The sequence below is a fragment of the Capra hircus genome, assembly GCF_001704415.2.
Source record: "Capra hircus breed San Clemente chromosome X unlocalized genomic scaffold, ASM170441v1, whole genome shotgun sequence".
Lineage (NCBI taxonomy): Eukaryota > Metazoa > Chordata > Mammalia > Artiodactyla > Bovidae > Capra > Capra hircus.
In genome coordinates this window covers 45,452,304-45,472,944 of record NW_017189516.1, presented here as the reverse complement: position 1 = coordinate 45,472,944, position 20,641 = coordinate 45,452,304, and the positions used below count along the sequence as shown (strand labels likewise).

The 20,641-nt window shown below is 42.3% G+C and overlaps 1 protein-coding gene across 2 annotated transcripts in view; it reads right to left on the bottom strand.

Moving 5' to 3' along the window:
• Positions 1 to 20,641, bottom strand: part of PCYT1B (phosphate cytidylyltransferase 1, choline, beta) — a 141,772-nt gene that overhangs the window by 98,019 nt on the left and 23,112 nt on the right. The window contains exon 1 of one of the 2 annotated variants that reach the window (XM_018044010.1): positions 17,532 to 17,868. The exons of the other annotated variant lie outside the window; for it this stretch is intronic. Coding sequence (XP_017899499.1) covers positions 17,532 to 17,648 — 117 coding nt within the window. The 5' untranslated portion in view covers positions 17,649 to 17,868. Of the gene's footprint in view, positions 1 to 17,531; positions 17,869 to 20,641 lie in introns of those variants that run through there. 2 annotated transcript variants of the gene reach the window in all.

Here is a 20,641-nt window from a genome sequence, read left to right as displayed (position 1 = left end):
CTGTTGCAGAATATTAAGTTGCTTATATTTTACTAATACAAATAACATTCTAAACATAATTTTGAACTTCTGATTATTTCCTTAGGATAATGCCTCGGAGATGAGTTACTTAGATCAGGGGCATAAACATTTTAAAGATGAGTATTTAAAGAACATTTAAATATATATTGGCCAATTACCTTCTACAAAAGCCACATCATTCATACATTACAGCGTATAAAGGCACCTATCTTGCTGCCACCTCACTGGCATCAAGTATTATCTTTGTCAATTTTATAGATCAAAAATGGCATCATGCTGTTTCAATTTGAATTATTTTGATTACAAAAAAGAGTGAATGCTTTTCAAATGTTTATTAGTCATTTATATTTTCTTCTGAGAATAATCTGTCCTTTACTCATTTCTCTACTACTGAGGATAAGTATTTTGAAGTTAGTTAAAAGCAAAACAATCGTACAGTCTAAAAATTATCTCAAATGTCTTTTAAAAAGTGTATTTTCCAACTTTAGAGTATCCACACAAGAATTCCATTTTTTAAACCAACGTGGCAATACCCAAATCTAGATCAGGCTAGTAATTACAGTCCTTCCAGCAATCAGGGATGAGAATTTTTATTATACCCTAGGGATACAGCCACCCTTAAAACACTGACCATCCATATGTCATAACCCCCACGTGGCTACCTTCCAAACCCCACAGTGGTGGATTTCAAATAGCTGGAAAACTCTTAATACTAAAAATAACACTGCACTGCATTGATTCTAAAATGTATATTTCCCCCAACATTTGAGCATGTCTGATACAACTTTCCAAGACTGAACCAGGAAGAATTAGAAAATATATATAGACCAATCACAAGTAATGAAATTGAAACCGTAACTAAGAAATCTTCCAACAAACAAAAGTCCAGGACCAGAGGGCTTCACAGGTAGATTCTGTCAAACATTTAGAGAAGAGCTAACACCTATCCTTCTCAAATTCCTCCAAAAATTTGCAGTGGGAGCAACACTACCAGATGTGTTCTATGAGGCCACAATCATCCTAATAACAAAACCAGACAGATTTCACAAAAAAATGAAATAAAAAGAGAATTATAGACCAATATCACTGATGAGCATAAATGCAAAACTCCTCAACAAAAGAATACTAGCAAACAGAATCCAACAACACATTATAGGATTATACACCATGATAAAGTGAGATTTATCCCAGGAATGCAAAGATTCTTCAATATATACAAAATCAATATGGTACACCATATTAACAAATAAAAGAATAAAAACCATATGATCATCTCAATAGATGCAGAAAACACTTTAGACAAAATTCAACACTCATTTCTGATTTAAAAAAACACTATGTTAAGTGGGCATACAGGGAACATACCTCAACATAATAAAAGTCATATACAACAAACCCACAGCAAACATCATTCTCAATAGTGAAAAACCGAAAGCATTTCCCCTAAGATCAGGAATAAGACAAGGATGTCCACTCTCGCCACTCTTATTCAACATAGTTTTGGAAGTCCTAGCCACAGCAATTAGAGAAGAAAATGAAATAACAAGAACACAAATTGGAAAAGTAAAACTGTCTGCAAATGACATGATACTATACATAGAAAACCCTAAAGATACTACCAGGAAACTATGAGAGCTAATCAATGAATTTGGTAAAGTTGCAGGATGTAAAATTAATACACAGAAATCTCTTGCACCTTTATACACCAACAATGAAAGATAAAAAAGAGAAATTAAGGAAACAATCCCATTTACCATTGCTACAAAAAGAATAAAATACCTAGGAATAAACCTACCTAAAGATGCAAAAGACCTGTACTCAGAAAACTGTTAAAACACTGATGAAAGAAATCAAAGATGACACAAACAGATACACATGAGATTAGGAGGGGTCTGAAAATAAATGTCTTAAAATCCATATTGGCAGTTTTCTTACATTCTAACACCTCTGAAATGGAAGTGTGTCTTACAATTAAAGACATTTAGAATCAAGAAATGCATAGATACTGTTAACAATAGAAAATAATCATTGTTACCTAGGGATAAAAGTTCCATACCTCAAATCTATTTTTTCTTGGACAATTGAGTTTAAGGAGTTTACAATCAGTATCAATAATAATCTCGTATCTTACTCATCTCTATCTACTTCCCCAAAGGCTGTGAGGTAACTTTTATTTAAAAAAAAAAAGTTTAAAATAATAGTGGAATAGGGGTGGAAACAGGGGTTTTGAAAAAAAGCCCAGGGTGAAATGAGCACCCAGGAATGTCCATCACAGTCCTTTGCATTTCAGAGAGCAGGGGCCACAAAAATGGCTTTAAGCTCCCAGCAGTCAAGGCAAAGAGGAACACAAAGTTAATATTGTTTTTAAGCAAAACCGAAAATAGATACTGGGGAGAAGCACAGCATTTCCTGATGCCAAATTTTTATAGATATTCCTCCCTTGGTGCCTTTATAAGGGGCATATTGGGTGATGCCATAGCAACAGCAACATACCAAACGACAGCCCCACAATAAAGACAATCCTGTCTTATATGTTTGTCTGTGTAGCACCCTCCCTGCAAGGCAGAGTCCCTGATTCAAAAAGTGTTTCTACCAGGAGCCAAACATGTAGTCTGAGAATGCAGTTCTCTCACTCACTTGGATGGATCCAAGGGCAAGATTTAAAACACAGAGACCACAGTTGTCTAACGTGGGATGCGCAGAACAATCCGTTAGAGAGCAGCACTTGTGCCTGGAAAAGGAAGGATTACTGACATCTAACAGTAAACGCCACATTTACCCTGGTATCTTGTTTCTGGCTACAAGGTATTCCAAAGGAAGAACACAAGCTGTTACAATAGAGAAGGGGGGCCTGGGTCCCCTGCTATTTCCATGTACTTTAAGGTTACTGCAGTAAAATACAGTTCACCTGGGCCTACATGAGTGAATTTGTGGATTATATTTTCTAGTTTTAACTAAACTAAAACTCACAAGATCAGCAGGGGGCTTAAAACACTTCCTACAATGAAACAGTAACGTAAAGATACTACTCTTGCATCTTGCATGTCACTCAGTGGTTGCTGTTCAGTCACTGCATCATGTCTGACTCTTTGCGACCCCATGGACTGCGGCATGACAGGCTCCTCTGTCCACGGGATTTCCCAGGCAAGAATACTGGAGTGGGCTGCATTTGCTCCTCCAAGGGATCTTCCCAACCCAGGGATCAAACCCAAGTCTCTTGTGTCATCTGCATTGACAGGCAGATTCTTTACCACTGGCATCACCTGGGAAGCCCCAAAGATACTATATATAAACAGACCAACACCAAAAAAAGTGACCAAGCTGACCCTTCTACTCTTCTTAAAGATTTCTTTGATTGCACCACACAACATGTGGGATCTTAGTTCTTTGACCAGGAATCAAACCCGTGCCCTCTGCACTGGAAGCACCAAACCTTAACCACTGGGTGGCCAGGAAAGTCCCTCACTCTTCTAGTCCTTGTATAAGTTTTCTAGCAGCCACATTATTAGGTGTAAACACTGGTGGCATCATTACATTTGACAAGACAGCAGAATCAAAAATGATCACGAAGAAGATTATTTGAAATATGTGCTATTAGCATTAAACTTCATCTGGAGCATATGATGTACATTGAGATGTTAGCTCGTGATGGTATCAAGCTATTGTAAGTACCATGATACTTAAAAATGAAGCATCCAGAACATGAAGGCAAACCTCTGATTTTTTTTCAGCAATATTTCAAGATGTGATACTCAGTCCTGTGCTTCACAAAATACTATTTCACGTACAATGAATGTTTGGAAGCCTTTTTTGAGTTGCTACAATTCAATAGAGAAAAACCAAAAGTCTCATATCATTGCAAAAAACACCTGCTCTTCAAGTCACAGTAAAAATGGCTGCTCTAATGTATAGAAAAAAAATTGATGTCAAACTAAAATGCATTCCTTTGTCAGCAAATATATTTGGAAGACATATAGAAAACATTGCTGAAGACTGAAAGAAACAAGCATTAGAACAAATTATGCAGTGTGGGAGGTTTGCTATACAGTTGGATGGAAGTACAGATATTTCTAACATGTCTCAGCTTGAGGTATTTGCTAGATTCTATTTCAATAATAAAACACTTGTTTCTGAGCCACTAAAGATGTTCCAATGAAGAAAGGTTTTCCAAAGAAGATTGATTCTGCAAAGGGGATGATGTCTCTAATATATATGTGTGTGTGTGTGTGTGTGTGTGTGTGTGTGTGTGTGTGTGTGTGTGTGTATGTAAATATGTGTATATATATATGGAAAAACTGTAAGTATAGCTGCCAATGAGGTGACTGCTTTGCTCATAGACCTTGGTCTCCCACCTTTTTTGAGAAATATGTCTGTCTTCTTTCCATGGCCCTTCCTTTACAGACTCTTTAAATGTTGTTTCTCATGGTAACATCCTGGAAGATTGTAAAGCAGATTGATTTAACCAGATCTCATATAGAGAGAGATAAGCAGATATAGAGAGGATTCGAACTGCTTTAATTACAGCTTTTCATTTTTCTTCCCTTTAAAAACCTGACAGGATGGCTCGGGGTACTTATTTTCTGCAATTTGTAGGATTATCCGGAGGCACCCTTGCTAGCTAGCAAATTCCATCCACTTCCTTCTGGGTCTAGAAACTGTAAGGCTAGGTCATTGTTAGAAAATATATCTAGATTAGGCACCATGGATTTTAATTCACAGATTACCTGGCTAGGGCTGGACTGGTCCTAGAAATAAGGCAAGTTTACTTCAAGGGCTTACCTACGTTCTCTCTGGGGCTGGGTATACTGACTCTTGGAAGGACCAAGCACACTGAAGCCCTGTTAGCAGCCAAGAGCTGTAACTGTCAATAGATTCTGATACCATTCCCTAGAGTGTTGCCTAAGAGATCACCAGAATTATTTAGAAATGGGAAATCTGTGGTAGCCTAAGTCTGATCACCATAATAGGGCATACTCTACCCCTATTATGATGATCAGACTATCTTTATACTTAGATTTAAAGAATAATATACATACAGAAATACGCACATATCCTAAGGGTGCAGCTTAGTGAACTTTCACAAGCTGAACGCACATAGCACCCAGATCAAGTAACCATCCACTGCCAGTCTCCATCCTGTGCTCCTTCCACTATCTTGACTTCGATTATTAACATTAGCTTGCCTACTTTTAAAATATTTAACAGAAATGGAATCGGATAGTGTATAGTCTTTCATGTCTGGGCTTCTTTCATTCAATATTGAGTTCGTGAGATTCATCCCTGTTTTTGCAGGTGGTTATAGATTCTTTATCCTCATTGCTAGGTAGCATTACATCGTATGAATATGCTACAATTTATTTATTCTACTTCTGCTGGGCATTTGGGGAGTTTCCTCTTTGGGGTTATTATGAATAATGCTGCTAAGAACATCGTAATACTAGTCTTTGGTGGCCATATGTACAAACTTTCTAAAAGTAGAAGTGCTGGGTCAAATGCATTTATTTTGAATTTCTAAATTTACTATAGAGAGCTTAAACATCTGATCTGTTTCTACTCCTAGTCCCAAAAGCAGAAAAATGTGACATGACAGAGCTAAATGTGGCTCTTCTCAAAGTGCATGCAAACACATCTTGTTTCTAAATCACCTGGGAGCTGGAGCAGGTGGTTCTTGACTCACTTTCGTGGGAGAACAGTGTGTAGTGACAACAGGGGGCTTTAGAAGTCAAGACAGACCAAATTTTAAGTCTCAGTTTTATCAGTTGGTGTTTGATCTTTGGGGAATTACTTAATGCTTGCTTTCCTTATTTATAAAGTGGTGAGCAGTCATTCTTATTTCACAAGTCTGTAGCCCGGTTAAACAAGAGAATCCATATGAAGCACCTGCCACAGCGCCTAACACAGTGTGCACCATAAACAGTTATTCCATTCCCCACGTGCTGGAGGAAAAGGAGTGAGACCTCTAGCCTTGAGACCACCATAGAACAATGACTAAACAATCTGGAGGTGCAATAGAATTTAGTATTATGTGACTATCCCTACAAACTCAGGCCCACTAGAGATGAAGCACAGAAGCCTGTGAGTACCAGGAGCAAGCTTTCAACACCATTTGGTCAGCAATGGGCTGTACACCTCATTCATGATGCTTCTATTAACCTATTACTGTTATTGTTGTTGCTATTTTTCTTAAGTGCCAGTTTAAGTAGCCTTCAGCATCCTTTCACATTGGCATCAGGTTCAGTGTGCATGAACTGCTGAGTGGAACACAAAAACCGCCAAGTCAAAGACTATGGTAGGAGGGAGGAGATGACATGAAAATCAGTCGTGCTCTGTGGGCTGGCCCCGTGTGGCCCCACGCAGTATTACACAGGCACACACTACCAGGGCTTGCTGCTTTATTTCCTAATCACTGTGTTTTCAAGTGTGCCTTCAAGATTGTTGAGTGCTAAACTGTCTCTTTTTCCCTGAGCAGGGTCAGCTTCCCCAGCCTCCCATATAACCCGGTTCACGCTGGGATAAAGAGAAAGGTACGAATGCTAAGACAATAATGCTATGGTCTGAGACCAGCAACACGTAATCAGATTCTCACAAGGTAAGGGCTGTTACCTGGGAGATCATTGGAAGAAAATTGGCCTAGCTTGCAATGACTTAGTGTGTTCCTATATCACATCTTGCCTCCAGTGATGAGATAGAATAAGTCTTCCTAATTTCACGAAGGGTGCCCTGAGAAGCTTAGTATGGGCACCAGTGAAAGATACAGGAGTCATCACAGGACTATGGTCTGACCCACTGTTGGACTTGAACCCCAAACAGCAGTTGAAGAAGGCCCCTAGAGTTCAGCGCCATACTGTTGGTCTCAAAGAAAACCCAGTATTTTGAACTTCAGTATTATGAAATAGAGAAATTAGAAGGCTATTGTTCACGTTAAAAAGAGATTCAACACAGGTTTCTTTGAAAATGACTAGAACATTCAACACATGATTCAGAATGCATCCCATCTTGCTGAAGAATAAAGTAGAAGACAACAAAAGTTTGTACGACATTAATACAACGTTTCAAAGTATTTTGTGAACATTCGTTATGCATACTTTTGCCAGTGTGTCTTGCCATAAGGTCATTCAACTTGTTTTTACTCTAAATGTATAAAACCAATGGGAGGTGAAGAGTGGGGTAGCCCTGACTGTTGATATGAGCATTGGGTCAAACAGCACACTGAAGTGAACCAAAGATCAGCTATCCAACTCATAGTGGGTGATAGAATTGAGGTCCAGAGAGAAGTGATTTGCTTAAGCTCACACAATAATTAATGGCAGAATGGATGTTAGAATCAGACTGTGGATCGCAGCAAGCAGAGACTAAGCTGCAGCCACCTTATCTTGCCAGCATCCAGCCCTTTTGCTGTGGGCCAGTCTGGTACCCATGAGGCTACAGATACGGCTCTGCCTTGATTTGGAGGGTTGGTGTGGAGCCCCAGAGGTCATCAAGAAACAGAAGGGTTTCCGCTCATCGATACCACATCTCATCAGGCATCACTCAGCCTTCCCACCTTCCCCCACCGCCCCAGCCACAGCCTGGAGGCCTGTGGAGAGGAAAGGTTTTGGGGTTGGACAGACTTCCCAGGCTATCCCATAATTACACTTCTGCACCTATCAGAACCAAGTCACTCTGACTTTGCTTCCACCTTCATGGAGAAAACAGAGGCTCTCAAAGAAAGGAGGCTTTCAACTTTAAATACGTTTTCCCCTTCTAACTTATTCTTAACTGAAAACATCTTTACTAGCTTCTTCATCACCACAGTGGGAGAGACGTCTCTTTACCGGAAGAATCAGAAGCCAATTCCTCCACTTGTGCACTGGATCCCAGCCTCTCCAGTCTAATATTCCCTTCATCAGTTTTCCCCATCACTTTCACCTTCTCCCACTGGCTGTTTCTCACTTATATTTAAGTGCAATTATTACCAATTTAAAAGAATGAACTGACCAGAAGCTTTTGCATCTTGGATGGAGAGAAATATGGAAGGAACAAGAGAAGAGAAAAGCTAGCCTCTCTCAATCTCAAACCCTGATTTATTCACCGTTGGGTCCTATATATTCTATAAGCTTCTCCTCTCGGTCAAGCTTCTACTTCTCTACTCTCTAAATGCTCTTCAACCTATCTGGCCCCTGATTTCAACACGTCACTGAAACATCACCACTGATCTCTTCTCCCTATATCCAAAGGAGACTTTCCCTTATTATGTCATGTGATATCTTTCTGTTGCATTGGGTTCTATTGGATATTACTTCCACAGAACTTATCCTGCCCTTGGCACCCTTGATCTCCCAGATATTTGAAAGATCTGTCCTATTTTTGTGATCTTTCCTCTACTGGTTCTTTAAATGGTGTTCCTCAGCATTCCATCCTGGGAAGATTCTGGGATAAAGTAGATTAATTTAACCAGATTTCATGTAGAGACAGGCAGATATAAGGAGCTTTCTAATAGCTTTAATTATAGCTTTTCTATTTTACTCCTTTCAAGAACCTCATAGCATGGCTCAGGGTCAGTTGTTTTTCAGAACTACCCTGTAGTAGGATTATACTGAGTCACTCTTGCTACTTAACCATTTTCATCCACTTCTTTTAGCAGTCCAGAAACTGTCCAATTCAGTGTCACTCCCATCAATTTCATGACCTCAATTTCACTTCCATCTCCTTCAAACTGAGGTCTCCCAGATCAACATCTTCAGCTCAGAACTCTGAGTTCCAAGACAAAACATTCACTAGACATCTTCAAATGGAAGTTCCCATGGTATCCCCAACATAACTCTCACAACTTGCTATTCCTGGGGGCTCGCATGACACCCACTCACTACAGCCAAAAAACTGAGTAGTTTTGACGCTGCCTCACCTTCAAACTCAGTTACAAATCCTAGAGCATTTATCTCCTTGTTGTTGTTACTTAGTCGCTCAGTCGTGTCCGGCTCTTTTGCAACCCCATGACTGTAGCCTACCAGGCTCCTCTGGCCACAGGATTTCCCAGGCAAGAATACTGGCTGGAGTGGGTTGCCATTCCGTTCTCCAGGAGATCTTCCTGACTCAGGGATCGAACCCATATCTCCTGCATTGCCAGGCAGATTCTTTACCACTGAGCCACCTGGAAAACCCATTTACCTCAAGGTCTCCCATACGCATCCAGTACTCTCCTTTCCCACTACCCCACCCCTAACTTCAAACTTATTAACTCTCGTGTAGATTGCTGCAATAGTCTAACAAAAAGGTGATTTTTTTTCTGTTATGCGCTATGTGATATGAAATCTATTTGTCATTATGGCTTCTCAGAGATCATCCTCCACAGGCCTAGGCAGGTGTCCAAGTTCCCTCTAAAGCAATATGTGGCAAGTAAGCACTTGAAATTGGCTAGTCTGAACTGAAACATGTAGTAAGTGTAATAGATACACACGATTTCAGACTTGGTATGAAGAATATAAAGGGAGTTCCCTGGTGGTCCAGGGTTGGGATTCCATGCTTCCACTGCTGGGGGCCTAGGTTCGATCCCTGGTTGGGGAACTAGGATCCCACAAGCTGTGCAGTGCAGATATTATAATACCCCATTAATTATCTTTATAATGATTATATTTGAAATGGTAATATTGGACTTCCATAGTGGCACAGTGGATAAACAATCTGCCTGGCAATGCAGGGGACACAGGTTCGATCCCTGGTCCAGGAACTAAAATCACATAAAGTGAAAGTGAAAGTCACTCAATTGTGTCTGACTCTTTGCAACTCCATGGACTGTATAGTCCATGGAATTCTCTAGGCCAGAACACTAGAGTGGGTAGCCTTTCCCTTCTCCAGGGGATCTTCCCAACCCAGGGATCAAACCTAGGTCTCCCACATTGCAGGCAGATTCTTTACCAGCTGAGCCACAAAGGAAGACCCAAATCCCATAAACCGAGGGACTACTAAGCTGTGAGCCACAACTACTGAGCCCGTGCTCTGCAACAAGAGAAGTGACTACAATGAGAAGCTTGTGCATCGCAATGAAGAGTAGCCCCCGGTCACTGCAACTAGAGAAAGTCCACACGCAGCAACAAAGACCCAACACAGCCAAAACTAAATAAAATAAAAACTCTTCTCACTAAAAAAAGAGGGATAGCAATATTTTATGTACCGATTAAATTTAATATTCTATTGAAATTAATTTTACCTTTTAAAAAAACTTTTTAAATTGTGGCTACTAGAAAAATTTAAATTACATTGTATTGCCACTAGGCAGTGATACTCTAGCAGCTGGAGTATGTTACTCACAGTGAGGGCTGAAGATCCCCGAAAAAAAAGACCAATCCTTTCCATGTCCACAAACATCTTGGGACCATCAAGTGGCACCTTTTCTTCAAATGCAGGGACTTGTCTTAACTTGGGGATCAGGTTAATGGAGTACTCCCTGCTGGGAAGTACTTCTGCTCAATGGATGAAATACAGCTTAAAGTCTGTACAAAGCCCAATATATTAAAACCAAACTTACAAAAAAGCTCTCTTAAGGGATTTCAGTGTCCTGGCATGCTTCCATCCACCAAACTACTGCCTCCTGTTAAATGAAAATGATCTTCCAGGCTGTGGATTACTTGTTTCATTTCTCTCTATAGCACCTGGTGCATTGTTGTGGGTGAAAATTTCTAAGCAGCTGGCTTACTGTGAATTGTGTTGGTCAGGGACTAAGGTTTCTCTTAGTTACCTTCTAAAGTCTTGTGTCAGTAAATCCTTTAAATCCACCTCACTGCCTCATGCCATTTCCATTTCTATATGTTCAAACATCAAAATCAAACAAATATTTGATTTATATTAATTTTTTCCAAAACGAGTTTTGTTGTTATTCAGTCACTAAGTCACGTCTGACTCTGCGACCCCATTGACTGCAGCATGCCAGGCTTCCCTGTCCTTCACTGTCTCCCAGAGTTTGCTCTAACTCACGTCCATTGAGTCGGTGATGCCATCCAACCATCTCAAGAAAAGGAGTTTAGCATTAGGCAAATAGGGGGGTGGGTAGTGAAAGAATAAATTTAAAAGAATCGGAGAAACGAATTCATTGACCCCATGTTCAATATGCCTGACTATTATCAATCTGTAAGAAATGGATGTTGCATTTGAACCGAGATCAGCAGGAAGATGTCTAATAATAGCCTTGGGCAGAATTCCTGCAGACCACAGTAAATGCCCAAGGAAGCTCGTGTTTGTTTCTTTTCACTGACCTAGCACAATAAGTATCTCACTTTTAAAATGTATGCTAGCTGAGTAGCTACATACATGGTGGGGCTCATAAAGGGAGCCAAGGATGTCTCTGGAAATCTGGTCATCTTTTCAAGCACTAGCTGGGGAGCGCCCTACATCCCAGCTGACATAATGCACCTTCTGCAAGACAGCAGTCTCTTGGCACTGCTCCACTGTGAAGTGAAGCCCAAAATCAACTCCTGCAAACATGGCATATAGAACTAGCCCTTTTTTATTTCCAAGGCCTTCTCAGTTGATCTGTGGAACATCCATGTTCATGGAACTGATTTTGCAGGCTAGAATTACAACTTCTCTGTAACAGCAGAATGCACTTCTAGAAGAACTTGACCAAGGTCGTTAACCAAAAGAAGACAGCTTTCAGGGTGACTGGGTCTAGTTGAAAAGAACTGACCAAAATCATGCAGCTAGTGGTAAATCTGGGCTTCCCTGGTGGCTCAGACGGTAAAGAATCTGCCTGCAATGCAGGACACCTGGGTCGGGAAGATTCCTGGAGAAGGGAATGGCAGCCCACTCCAGTATTCTTGCTTAGGAAATCCCATGGAGAGAGACTATAGTCCATGGGGTCACAAAGAGTCAGACAAGACACGACTGAGTGACTAACACTTCACTTTCCCTGGGCCCAGAGGATTGGCCTGGAGGCATCGACTGAGGGTTGGGGACCTAGTAGGACACAGTCCCTACACAGGAGGAGTCCCATCCCTCAGGGGTTGGGTCTCCAAAGAAGGCTGTTACACCCTCTCCACGGCCACTCAGTTCCTCTTTTCGGCAGTCCACTTTGTAAGTCACATGGTATCAAGTTTAAGAAAAAAGACAGCAAAGAGTGAAAAACAAGTCAAGGACCAAGAATAAAGACTATAACAATAGAAAGAATTCTCAGAAACATCTCAAACCCAAGCCACCACAGTAAAAAAAATAAGGGTAGAAATAAGATTACATCCTTAAGGTGTGGGACAGGGTGGGAGGTGGGTAGGAGGTTCAAGAGGAGCGGGCATATGTATATCTCTATGGCTGACTCATGTTGATGTATGGCAGAAATGAAGACAACAATTGTATTGTTCTCCAAATAAAAATAAATAAAAGGTTACATTCCTAAGACATAAGCTCTATCATAAAACCTAGGTAGTTTTCTATCTCTTTTCTAATTTCCTTATCAGTGTTATTTAATTCTATTTATTCCTCTTTCCTAGTATTTCTCCCAATGGAAAGAAAGGCAGGTGGAAAATCTACAGTTATACGTTCCAGAAGCAGTTAGAACTGGACATGGAACAACAGACTGGTTCCAAATAGGAAAAGGAGTACGTCAAGGCTGTATATTGTCACCCTGCTTATTTAACTTATATGCAGAGTACATTATGAGAAATGTTGGGCTGGAAGAAGCACAAGCTGGAATCAAGATTGCTGGGAGAAATATCAATAACCTCAGATATGCAGATGACACCACCCTTATGGCAGAAAGTGAAGAGGAACTAAAAAGCCTCTTGATGAAAGTGAAAGAGGAAAGCGAAAAAGTTGGCTTAAAGCTCAACATTCAGAAAACCAAGATCATGGCATCTGGTCCCATCACTTCATGGGAAATAGATGGGGAAGCAGTGGAAACAGTGTCAGACTTTATTTTGGGGGCTCCAAAATCACTGCATGAAGCCATGAAATTAAAAGACTTACTCCTTGGAAGAAAAGTTATGACCAACCTAGATAGCATATTAAAAAGCACAGATATTACTTTGCCAACAAAGGTCCGTCTAGTCAAGGCTATGGTTTTTCCAGGAGTCATGTATGGATGTGAGAGTTGGACTGTGAAGAAAGCTGAGTGACGAAGAATTGATGCTTTTGAACTGTGGTGTTGGAGAGGACTCTTGAGAGTCCCTTGGACTGCAAGGAGATCCAACCAGTCCATTCTGAAGGAGATCAGCCCTGGGATTTCTTTGGAAGGAATGATGCTAAAGCTGAAACTCCAGTACTTTGGCCACCTCATGTCAAGAGTGGACTCATTGGAAAAGACTCTGATGCTGGGAGGGATTGGGGGCAGGAGGAGAAGGGGACGACAGAGGATGAGATGGCTGGATGGCATCACGGACTCGATGGACGTGAGTCTGAGTGAGCTCCGGGAGATGGTGATGGACAGGGAGGCCTGGCGTGCTGCAATTCATGGGGTCGCAATGAGTCGGACACGACTGAGCGACTGAACTGAACTTTCCAGAAAAGTTCTCCCTTGAACATGATTCCATTGTATCTTCAATATCCTTATCAATTTGCTACTTACAAGGGTCTAAAGTTTAGATTGCTTTAAAGTCCTGTCTATCTAGGTATGCCAACTTTCCACTCCCTTTCCTTAAAGAGCTATGCCAGGCTCTGTATTAGACACCAGGGATATAGTGAGGACAAAACAGGTTTCTACTCAACAATCCCCTGGCAAACATAGACTCGCTGTCAAGGAGTTACCCACTGTCTCCCTTCTGTCCCTAATGCACCTGGTAACACACCCCTTTGCCAGCTGTGTCTTTATCAATCTGTATGTAACCAATCTGTTTGCGTGCCAGTCTCTTCCACAATCTAGATCTCTAGATTCCACAGTACCTCTAGTATCTCTAGATTCCAGAGTACCACAGGGCTCAGAGCTCAGCATGTAGTAGGTACTCAATCACTGTGGGCAGCATTAACCCGCATCACAATAAACAAACTTCACTATGAAGATTATATACCCAAACACAGGATTTCCCTGGTGGTCCTGCTGCTGCTAAGTCACTTCTGTCGTGTCTGACTCTGTGCGACCCCATAGACAGCAGCCCACCAGGCTCTGCCATCCCTGGGATTCTCCAGGCAAGAATATTGGAGTGGGTTGCCCTTTCCTTCTCCAATGCATGAAAGTGAAAAGTGAAAGTGAAGTCACTCAGTTGTGTCCGACTCTTAGCGACCCCACGGACTGCAGCCCACCAGGCTCCTCAGTCCATGGGATTTTCCAGGCAAGAGTACTGGAGTGGGGTGCCCTCGCCTTCTCCTCCCTGGTGGTCCAGTTGTTAAGACTCGCCTTGCAATGGGGGGGACTCAGGTTTGATCCCTGGTTGGGAAACTAAGATACCACATCCATGGAGTCACCAAGGACTTAGGGACTAAACAACAACAAAATCCTGTGGAGCAACTAAGCCCCCGCACCACAACTACTGAGCCTGCACACTCCAGAACCCATGTGCTGCAGCTCGAGAGTCTGTGTACTGTAATGAAATAGCCTGCGTGCCACAGTAAGACCCAATGCAGCCAAATAAATAATTTTTTAAAATAATAATAATAATATATAGATAAACACATGTAGACAGAGATGCTTGTACATACCTTCTCAAGTGCCAGGCTCAATCACACACACAGTTCATTACAAAAAGGCCATTTTACACGATTGCTGAGATTTAAATAAAGTTTGTATCTACAAATGGTGACATAAAGTCACATTCTGGGACCTGCAATAAACCTTTATGGCCCTTTATTTACCCAGAAATGTCCTTTTCTGTATCTCTAGGTAAAGTTAGAGCGAGTTTGGGGAACCAGTGTGTGCCTCAGTTAATACAATCACAACCACTCTGATAAATGCTACTCTCTTTTTGAAATAATGTTTTGTTATTGACCCTGGAGAAGGAAATGGCAACCCACTCCAGTATTCTTGCCTGGAGAATCCCATGGACGGAGGAGCTTTGTGGGCTACAGTCCACGGGTCGCAAAGAGTCGGACACGGCTGAGCGACTTCACTTTCACTTTCACTTTGTTATTGAGTCCTATTTTCTCTAAACTTTATGAATTCAAGTGGGTAACACGTGGGGGAAGGAGCCTGTCCTCTGAAGGGTTATCTTTCACGTCTTCCATGCACTTTCCAAAGCTAGTCAAGCAACTCAACAGTCAGACTCTGAGGGACCCACAATTGACTTGGGAAGACATGTTTGGTCCTGGGAGAAACACAGAATTTATATACTTTGAAATATGATGATATTAGCAAAGCTAAAGATCAATAGAAACCAGTAAAAAACATAAAAATGCTAATTTAATATTTTCATTTGCCACTCTCTTCAAACTTTGTTATTAAGTAGGTAATATGTGCCTTCGCTATTAAGTGTAAATCTAAATTTAGAATATACCCCTACAATGCAAATTTTGCTGATAAAAAAGGTGCTTCCAAAACTTAATAGTGGTTTACAAATTGGTAAATAGCCCCTATTTAAGCAGAGCCAATTTTTTATAGACCACAATAATGATGGACAACAGGGAAAATCTTTTATCAAAGCAATCACTTTCACAGCTCAACTTCTGTATATCCTTCACATGCACGTGCACACGCACACAGACACACATACAAGCCAGAACTGCCAAAAAGATGGGAGAAGAATGTACCTCACTTAGGGTGTGTCGGATGAGAACTTCCACTTTGCAGGTAGAGTTCTGGGTTCAGATCCCAGCTCTACAGCCCTTCAAAGCAGTGTGACTCTGGGGAAGTCGCTTACTCTCTCTGAACCTCAGTTTCTTCATTTCTAAAATGGTGGGGAGGTGGAGGCGTAACACTGCCAGCTTTGCATGGATCTTGTGAGTTAACCTCCCAGATGAGCTGTCACAAGGGAAAGTGGAAAGTACTTGAACTTTCTTCCTTCCTTTGATTTCCTCTGCCCACCCTCTCAGGGAGAAGCAACCAAGGAGCAGAACAGCTAAAAGGCGGAAAAGGAAGGAAAAGAAGTGGGCACTGACACACAAACCGGAACTGGATGCCCCCTCTTCCTCTCCTGCCCTTTACCTGTCAGGAAGGTGTGTGATTAGAATTTGAACATCGAGTATAACGTTTAAAAAATATATTCTGGGTGATCTTGTAACAAGTATTTAAGGGTTAGTTTGTTGTTCTTGTCGTTTTGCACACGCCTTAACCAAGAGTTGTCTAGTGGTCCAAAGGAATCCCTTGGTAACAAACTTATTGGGATGGTTTGTATCCCATGAGAACACAGGTACTACCTTATGTATACTGTTCAGCAAGTGGCTTAAGCACTGGGGAGCAGTTAGTAGTAAAGGGTCCTAAGAAAATAGATCTTAAAAAAAAATAGAAACATTAGTGAACAAAAGCCCACTATGCTCTAAGGCGACTTGTTTTCATGTTTTAGAAACCTGTCCTATCTCCTTCTGAACCCTTAGTAACCATTAAGAAGTAAGTTACAGGATAGACTAGACTTGGAATCTTATTTGAGAATCTCCTCATTTTGGGAGTTCACAGAAAATGCTATATCACAAACTCCTTTTTGTTAAAACAACAACAACAACAACAAACTCATTGCACTTTTAACACAGGGACGGAGGAGGGGGTGGCTATCACTAGAGAGAGGATAGCTCTAACTAGTCTGTCCCTTGGATCTGAGGGTTCTAAGAAAGGTCTCACCAAGTTCACCAAGACTTCAGGCCACCCCAAAACCCACTACCCATTTGGTGCTTTTGATTGCTGGAGGATACACGCTGAGGCGATTGAGAACCAGCCACCTTTCACATTTACTTAAGGAATCATGAGCAGTGGCAGAGAAGCTGACGAAATTTGGGATGCCATTCACTGAGATCCAAGGAAGCTGGAGTGCTGTTTCCACACTTTGATTATGAAAGGCATGCAGCCCCTTTCCAAGTAAATGTAGCTGTCCCCGGTTCCCACTACCCGAAGAGAAACCCTCGGCAGCACGCTCCGGAAATGTTTACATTTAAGATGCACATTATTTCTGAACACAATACTGAGGGACCCTTTCATTTATGTATTTTGAAATTTTCAAGCGAACGGGTAAGTTTGGCTTCCATGTCGTTCTCATTTTTCCAAAATTGACATTAAGCACCGAAATTAGTTGAGGACAGAATCATTCCTTAGCTAGAATTTAGAACTTAACAACGGACACTTCCCAAGCTTTGTGGAGAGAATACCATTTTAAAATTGTACCGTAGGAGCTTCATCTTTAGACAAGACTACACCTAAAAGAAGAAAAGCCCATCCCCTCCTCCCAAGGCATAAAAACAGCATAGCCCAAGCGGCCCGCTTCCTACCCAGCCAATACAATAATGCTTTGTAAGCTGAGAGCAGCGCCCGGTATAGAAGCTAAGTATAAACAGCTGAGAAGGATTAGGCGGTAGCTCCATTCTCATTTACATGAAAATCCTCTAAGCATTGCTTTCCTCACTGGCTGCGGGCGCAGAAGGAACTCTTTTGTGCCATAGCCACGCATACATTTGCATCCTTTGTCTTTACTTACCAGTCGAGGCTGTGGGCATGTGTGCTCTATTTCCTCCATGGTTTCTGAGGGAGGCTCATTGGAAAGGGATTTTGGGATACCTGTTTCTGACTCAGCATCAGTGGTAAGTACTGGCATGGCCAGTGAATGCTCCCTCCAGCTCTACACCCTCTGAGAGTCTCCTCCCAGGCAGCGAATGTTTTCTTTGTCACGTATTTTTCTCTTCTCCACCCATCCCCCTTCTTCATCCCTTCTGTCTTTTCCAGGGGGAAGTAAAGAGGTTACCCCCTAGTCCCCCGCCCCTTTCCTCCTCCGAGAAACCAAAAGGCAAGGCCTCAGTTTATCACTATAACAACCAGACTGCACTGGAGCGGCGGGTGCGGGATACAGTACCTTATTTGCATGGAGCGCGCTGGTTGGCTACTGTCATCATAGTACCACTCCGCCGGGGAGCGGCCGGGCCCCATTGGCTGGCCGGCCGTGCCCACAGGGCCCGAACTTGCTGCTTTTGTTTCTTCTGTTTAATTCAGTTGCAAAGGTCTAGGACCATTCTGGGCCAGGGACCTCGGCTGCACAACCCAGATAAGGAAAAAACCGCGTCCTGTGATGCCCAGCACGCCTTGAGACAGAACGTAGCAGATCTCCACTGAAAAAGGACCAAGTCCCTGACAGGAGTGTTTGATGTGCTGTAGTGAGAATTTTGCCAAATAGGAGTCACCCTGAAGACAAAGCCACTTTTGAGTCCAAACTCCTTGTGCCCACAATTGCCAGCTGGCCTCGGAGGACATATCAGGGCAGTCATTGTGAGCACCTGAGTGTTCACCCCCTTGACTGCAACAATAGCACCGGCAGATCCCCTGAGGCAGTGTAGCCCTGGCATTTACCCCTGGGGCTGCTCTGGGAGGAACTTTGAAGAAGGTAGATTGTCTTTGACAACCTGCCTCCCACCTCTGACTGCCCTCCACAATTGCTTCCTCCCCCAGCCACTCTATCTCCCTCAACCTCCCCAGCTACCCTGAGTTTCCTCAAGGAGGTCTGGCTGTTGTCTGCCCTTCGATACACTCTTCCTTACACCTTTCCTTTGCTCCCATTCCCTAGGCACCCTGCTCTCAGCCAAATGCTCATGGCAATCACAGAAACATCCCAGATGGGGGTGGTAAAGATGATGTGCCTTAAAGTCTAAACCGTCCAGGAATAACCACCACTTTAGGAAGACTTTCTGGAGACGCACACCCAGAGGAAAGAACTTAAAAAGATACTCATTACAGTGAACTATCACATTTTAAATAACATTAATAAAGATCATGATGTTGGAATTTGCTTGTGGTCCAGTGGTTCGGACTCCTTGCTCACTGCCAAGGGCTGGGGTTCAATCCCTGGTCTGGGAGATAAAAAGCCCACAAGCCCATAGGGTAGGGGGGGAAAAACCTTCGTAACTGCTAGCATTTATTAGGCACAAGCACAGTGCTAGGTACTTTACCTAGATCTTGTTTAATCTTCATAACAACCCAAAGAGGTTGATCTTATTATTATCCCCATTTTACTGGTGACAAAACTGAAATTTAGAGTAATTGTTCAGGGCCTCAAACTCACAAGCAGGGAAACTGGGATTAGAAGGATGCAGGGGTGAGAAGGTGGAAGGAGGCAGCAAGTGTACTGGTAGGAAAAATATCTAGGTAGAAATCCTTGGGCTTCTAAATCTTTCATTTTAATCTATAGTAGTGGTTTTCATCCAAGTATGGTCAAGGACCAGCAGCACCAACTTCAGCATCACCTGAGAATTTGTTGGAAATGTAAATTATTGGTCCCTCAAGACCTGGTTCAGTAGGTCTGGCTGGGACCAAAATTTGCATTTCTAACAAGATCCTAGGTGATGCTGATGCTGCAGGTTCAGGGGCCATACCTAGAGAACCAGTAGTCCAAAGGATGGGATAAGAATACCTGCTCTGCCTCCTTCATAGAATTGGGGAGAGCAAATAAGATATCACGTGAAAGCACTTTGTGAATTAGAATGTTCTATAGTAATGTAACGTGGCATTATTGTTATGTTTTTAATCTCTCTTCAAATTAGCAAAGAGAGCTAGCCTTACAAGAAAAACAAAATGGATTCTGCAGGAGATATTTATAGTTTGGTAGTTGTAGATCCTGCAACTTCAAATCAGAGTGACATCACTTGGCATTGCTAGACTTAAGAGAACTTCAGTGATGCAGGAATTCCGGTGATAATTGGAATTATCAATATTGTAAAGTAATTAACCTCCAATTAAAATAAATAAATTTATATTTAAAAAAAAAGAAAAAGGGCATTCCTACCTTATCTGCCCACCTCAGTTCAGTTTAGTTCAGTCGCTCAGTCGTGTCCGACTCTTTTTGACCCCATGAATCGCAACACACCAGGCCTCCCTGTCCATCACCAACTCCCGGAGTTCACTCAAACACATGACCATCCAGTCGGAGATGCCATCCAGCCATCTCATCCTCTGTCGTCCCCTTCTCCTGCCCCCAATCCCTCCCAGCATCAGAGTCTTTTCCAATGAGTCAACTCTTCGCATGAGGTGGCCAAAGTATTGGAGTTTCAGCTTTAGCATCAGTCCTTCCAATGAACACCCAGGACTGATCTCCTTTAGGATGGATTGGTTGGATCTCCTAGCAGAACAAAATACCTCAAGCTGCAAGTTTGGCTCTACCAACCCGTTTTACTTGAAAGAGCCAACCCCTGTAATACATTTAAGAGTCTCTTTCCCACCTGTACTAGGTGATATGGGAAGGAGATTGTCCATCCAGTCTTAATACTTTCATTCCCTCGCAGTAGTGGCTCTCCTAAAGAGCAGTGCTGCAGCCCTGGGAACTTGTCAGAAATTCTCGGTCCCCACCCCAGACCTACTGAATCAGAAATTCAGGTGGTAGAGGCCAGGAATCTGAGTTTTAATGAAACCTCTGGGTTTTGGAGGCATTCTGCCACACCCTAAAGTTTAAGAACCACTGCCTAAAGCCACAAGATCCACTGGAAATCACCTAGCCCCCAAACCCTCACTGTGCTCCAGGCCAGAGCTCCCAGCTTGGTTCGTAATTTGTCCTCTAATTCCCCCTTCAGAGTGGGAGGCTCACCTGTGCCCATTTAGCAGAGTCTT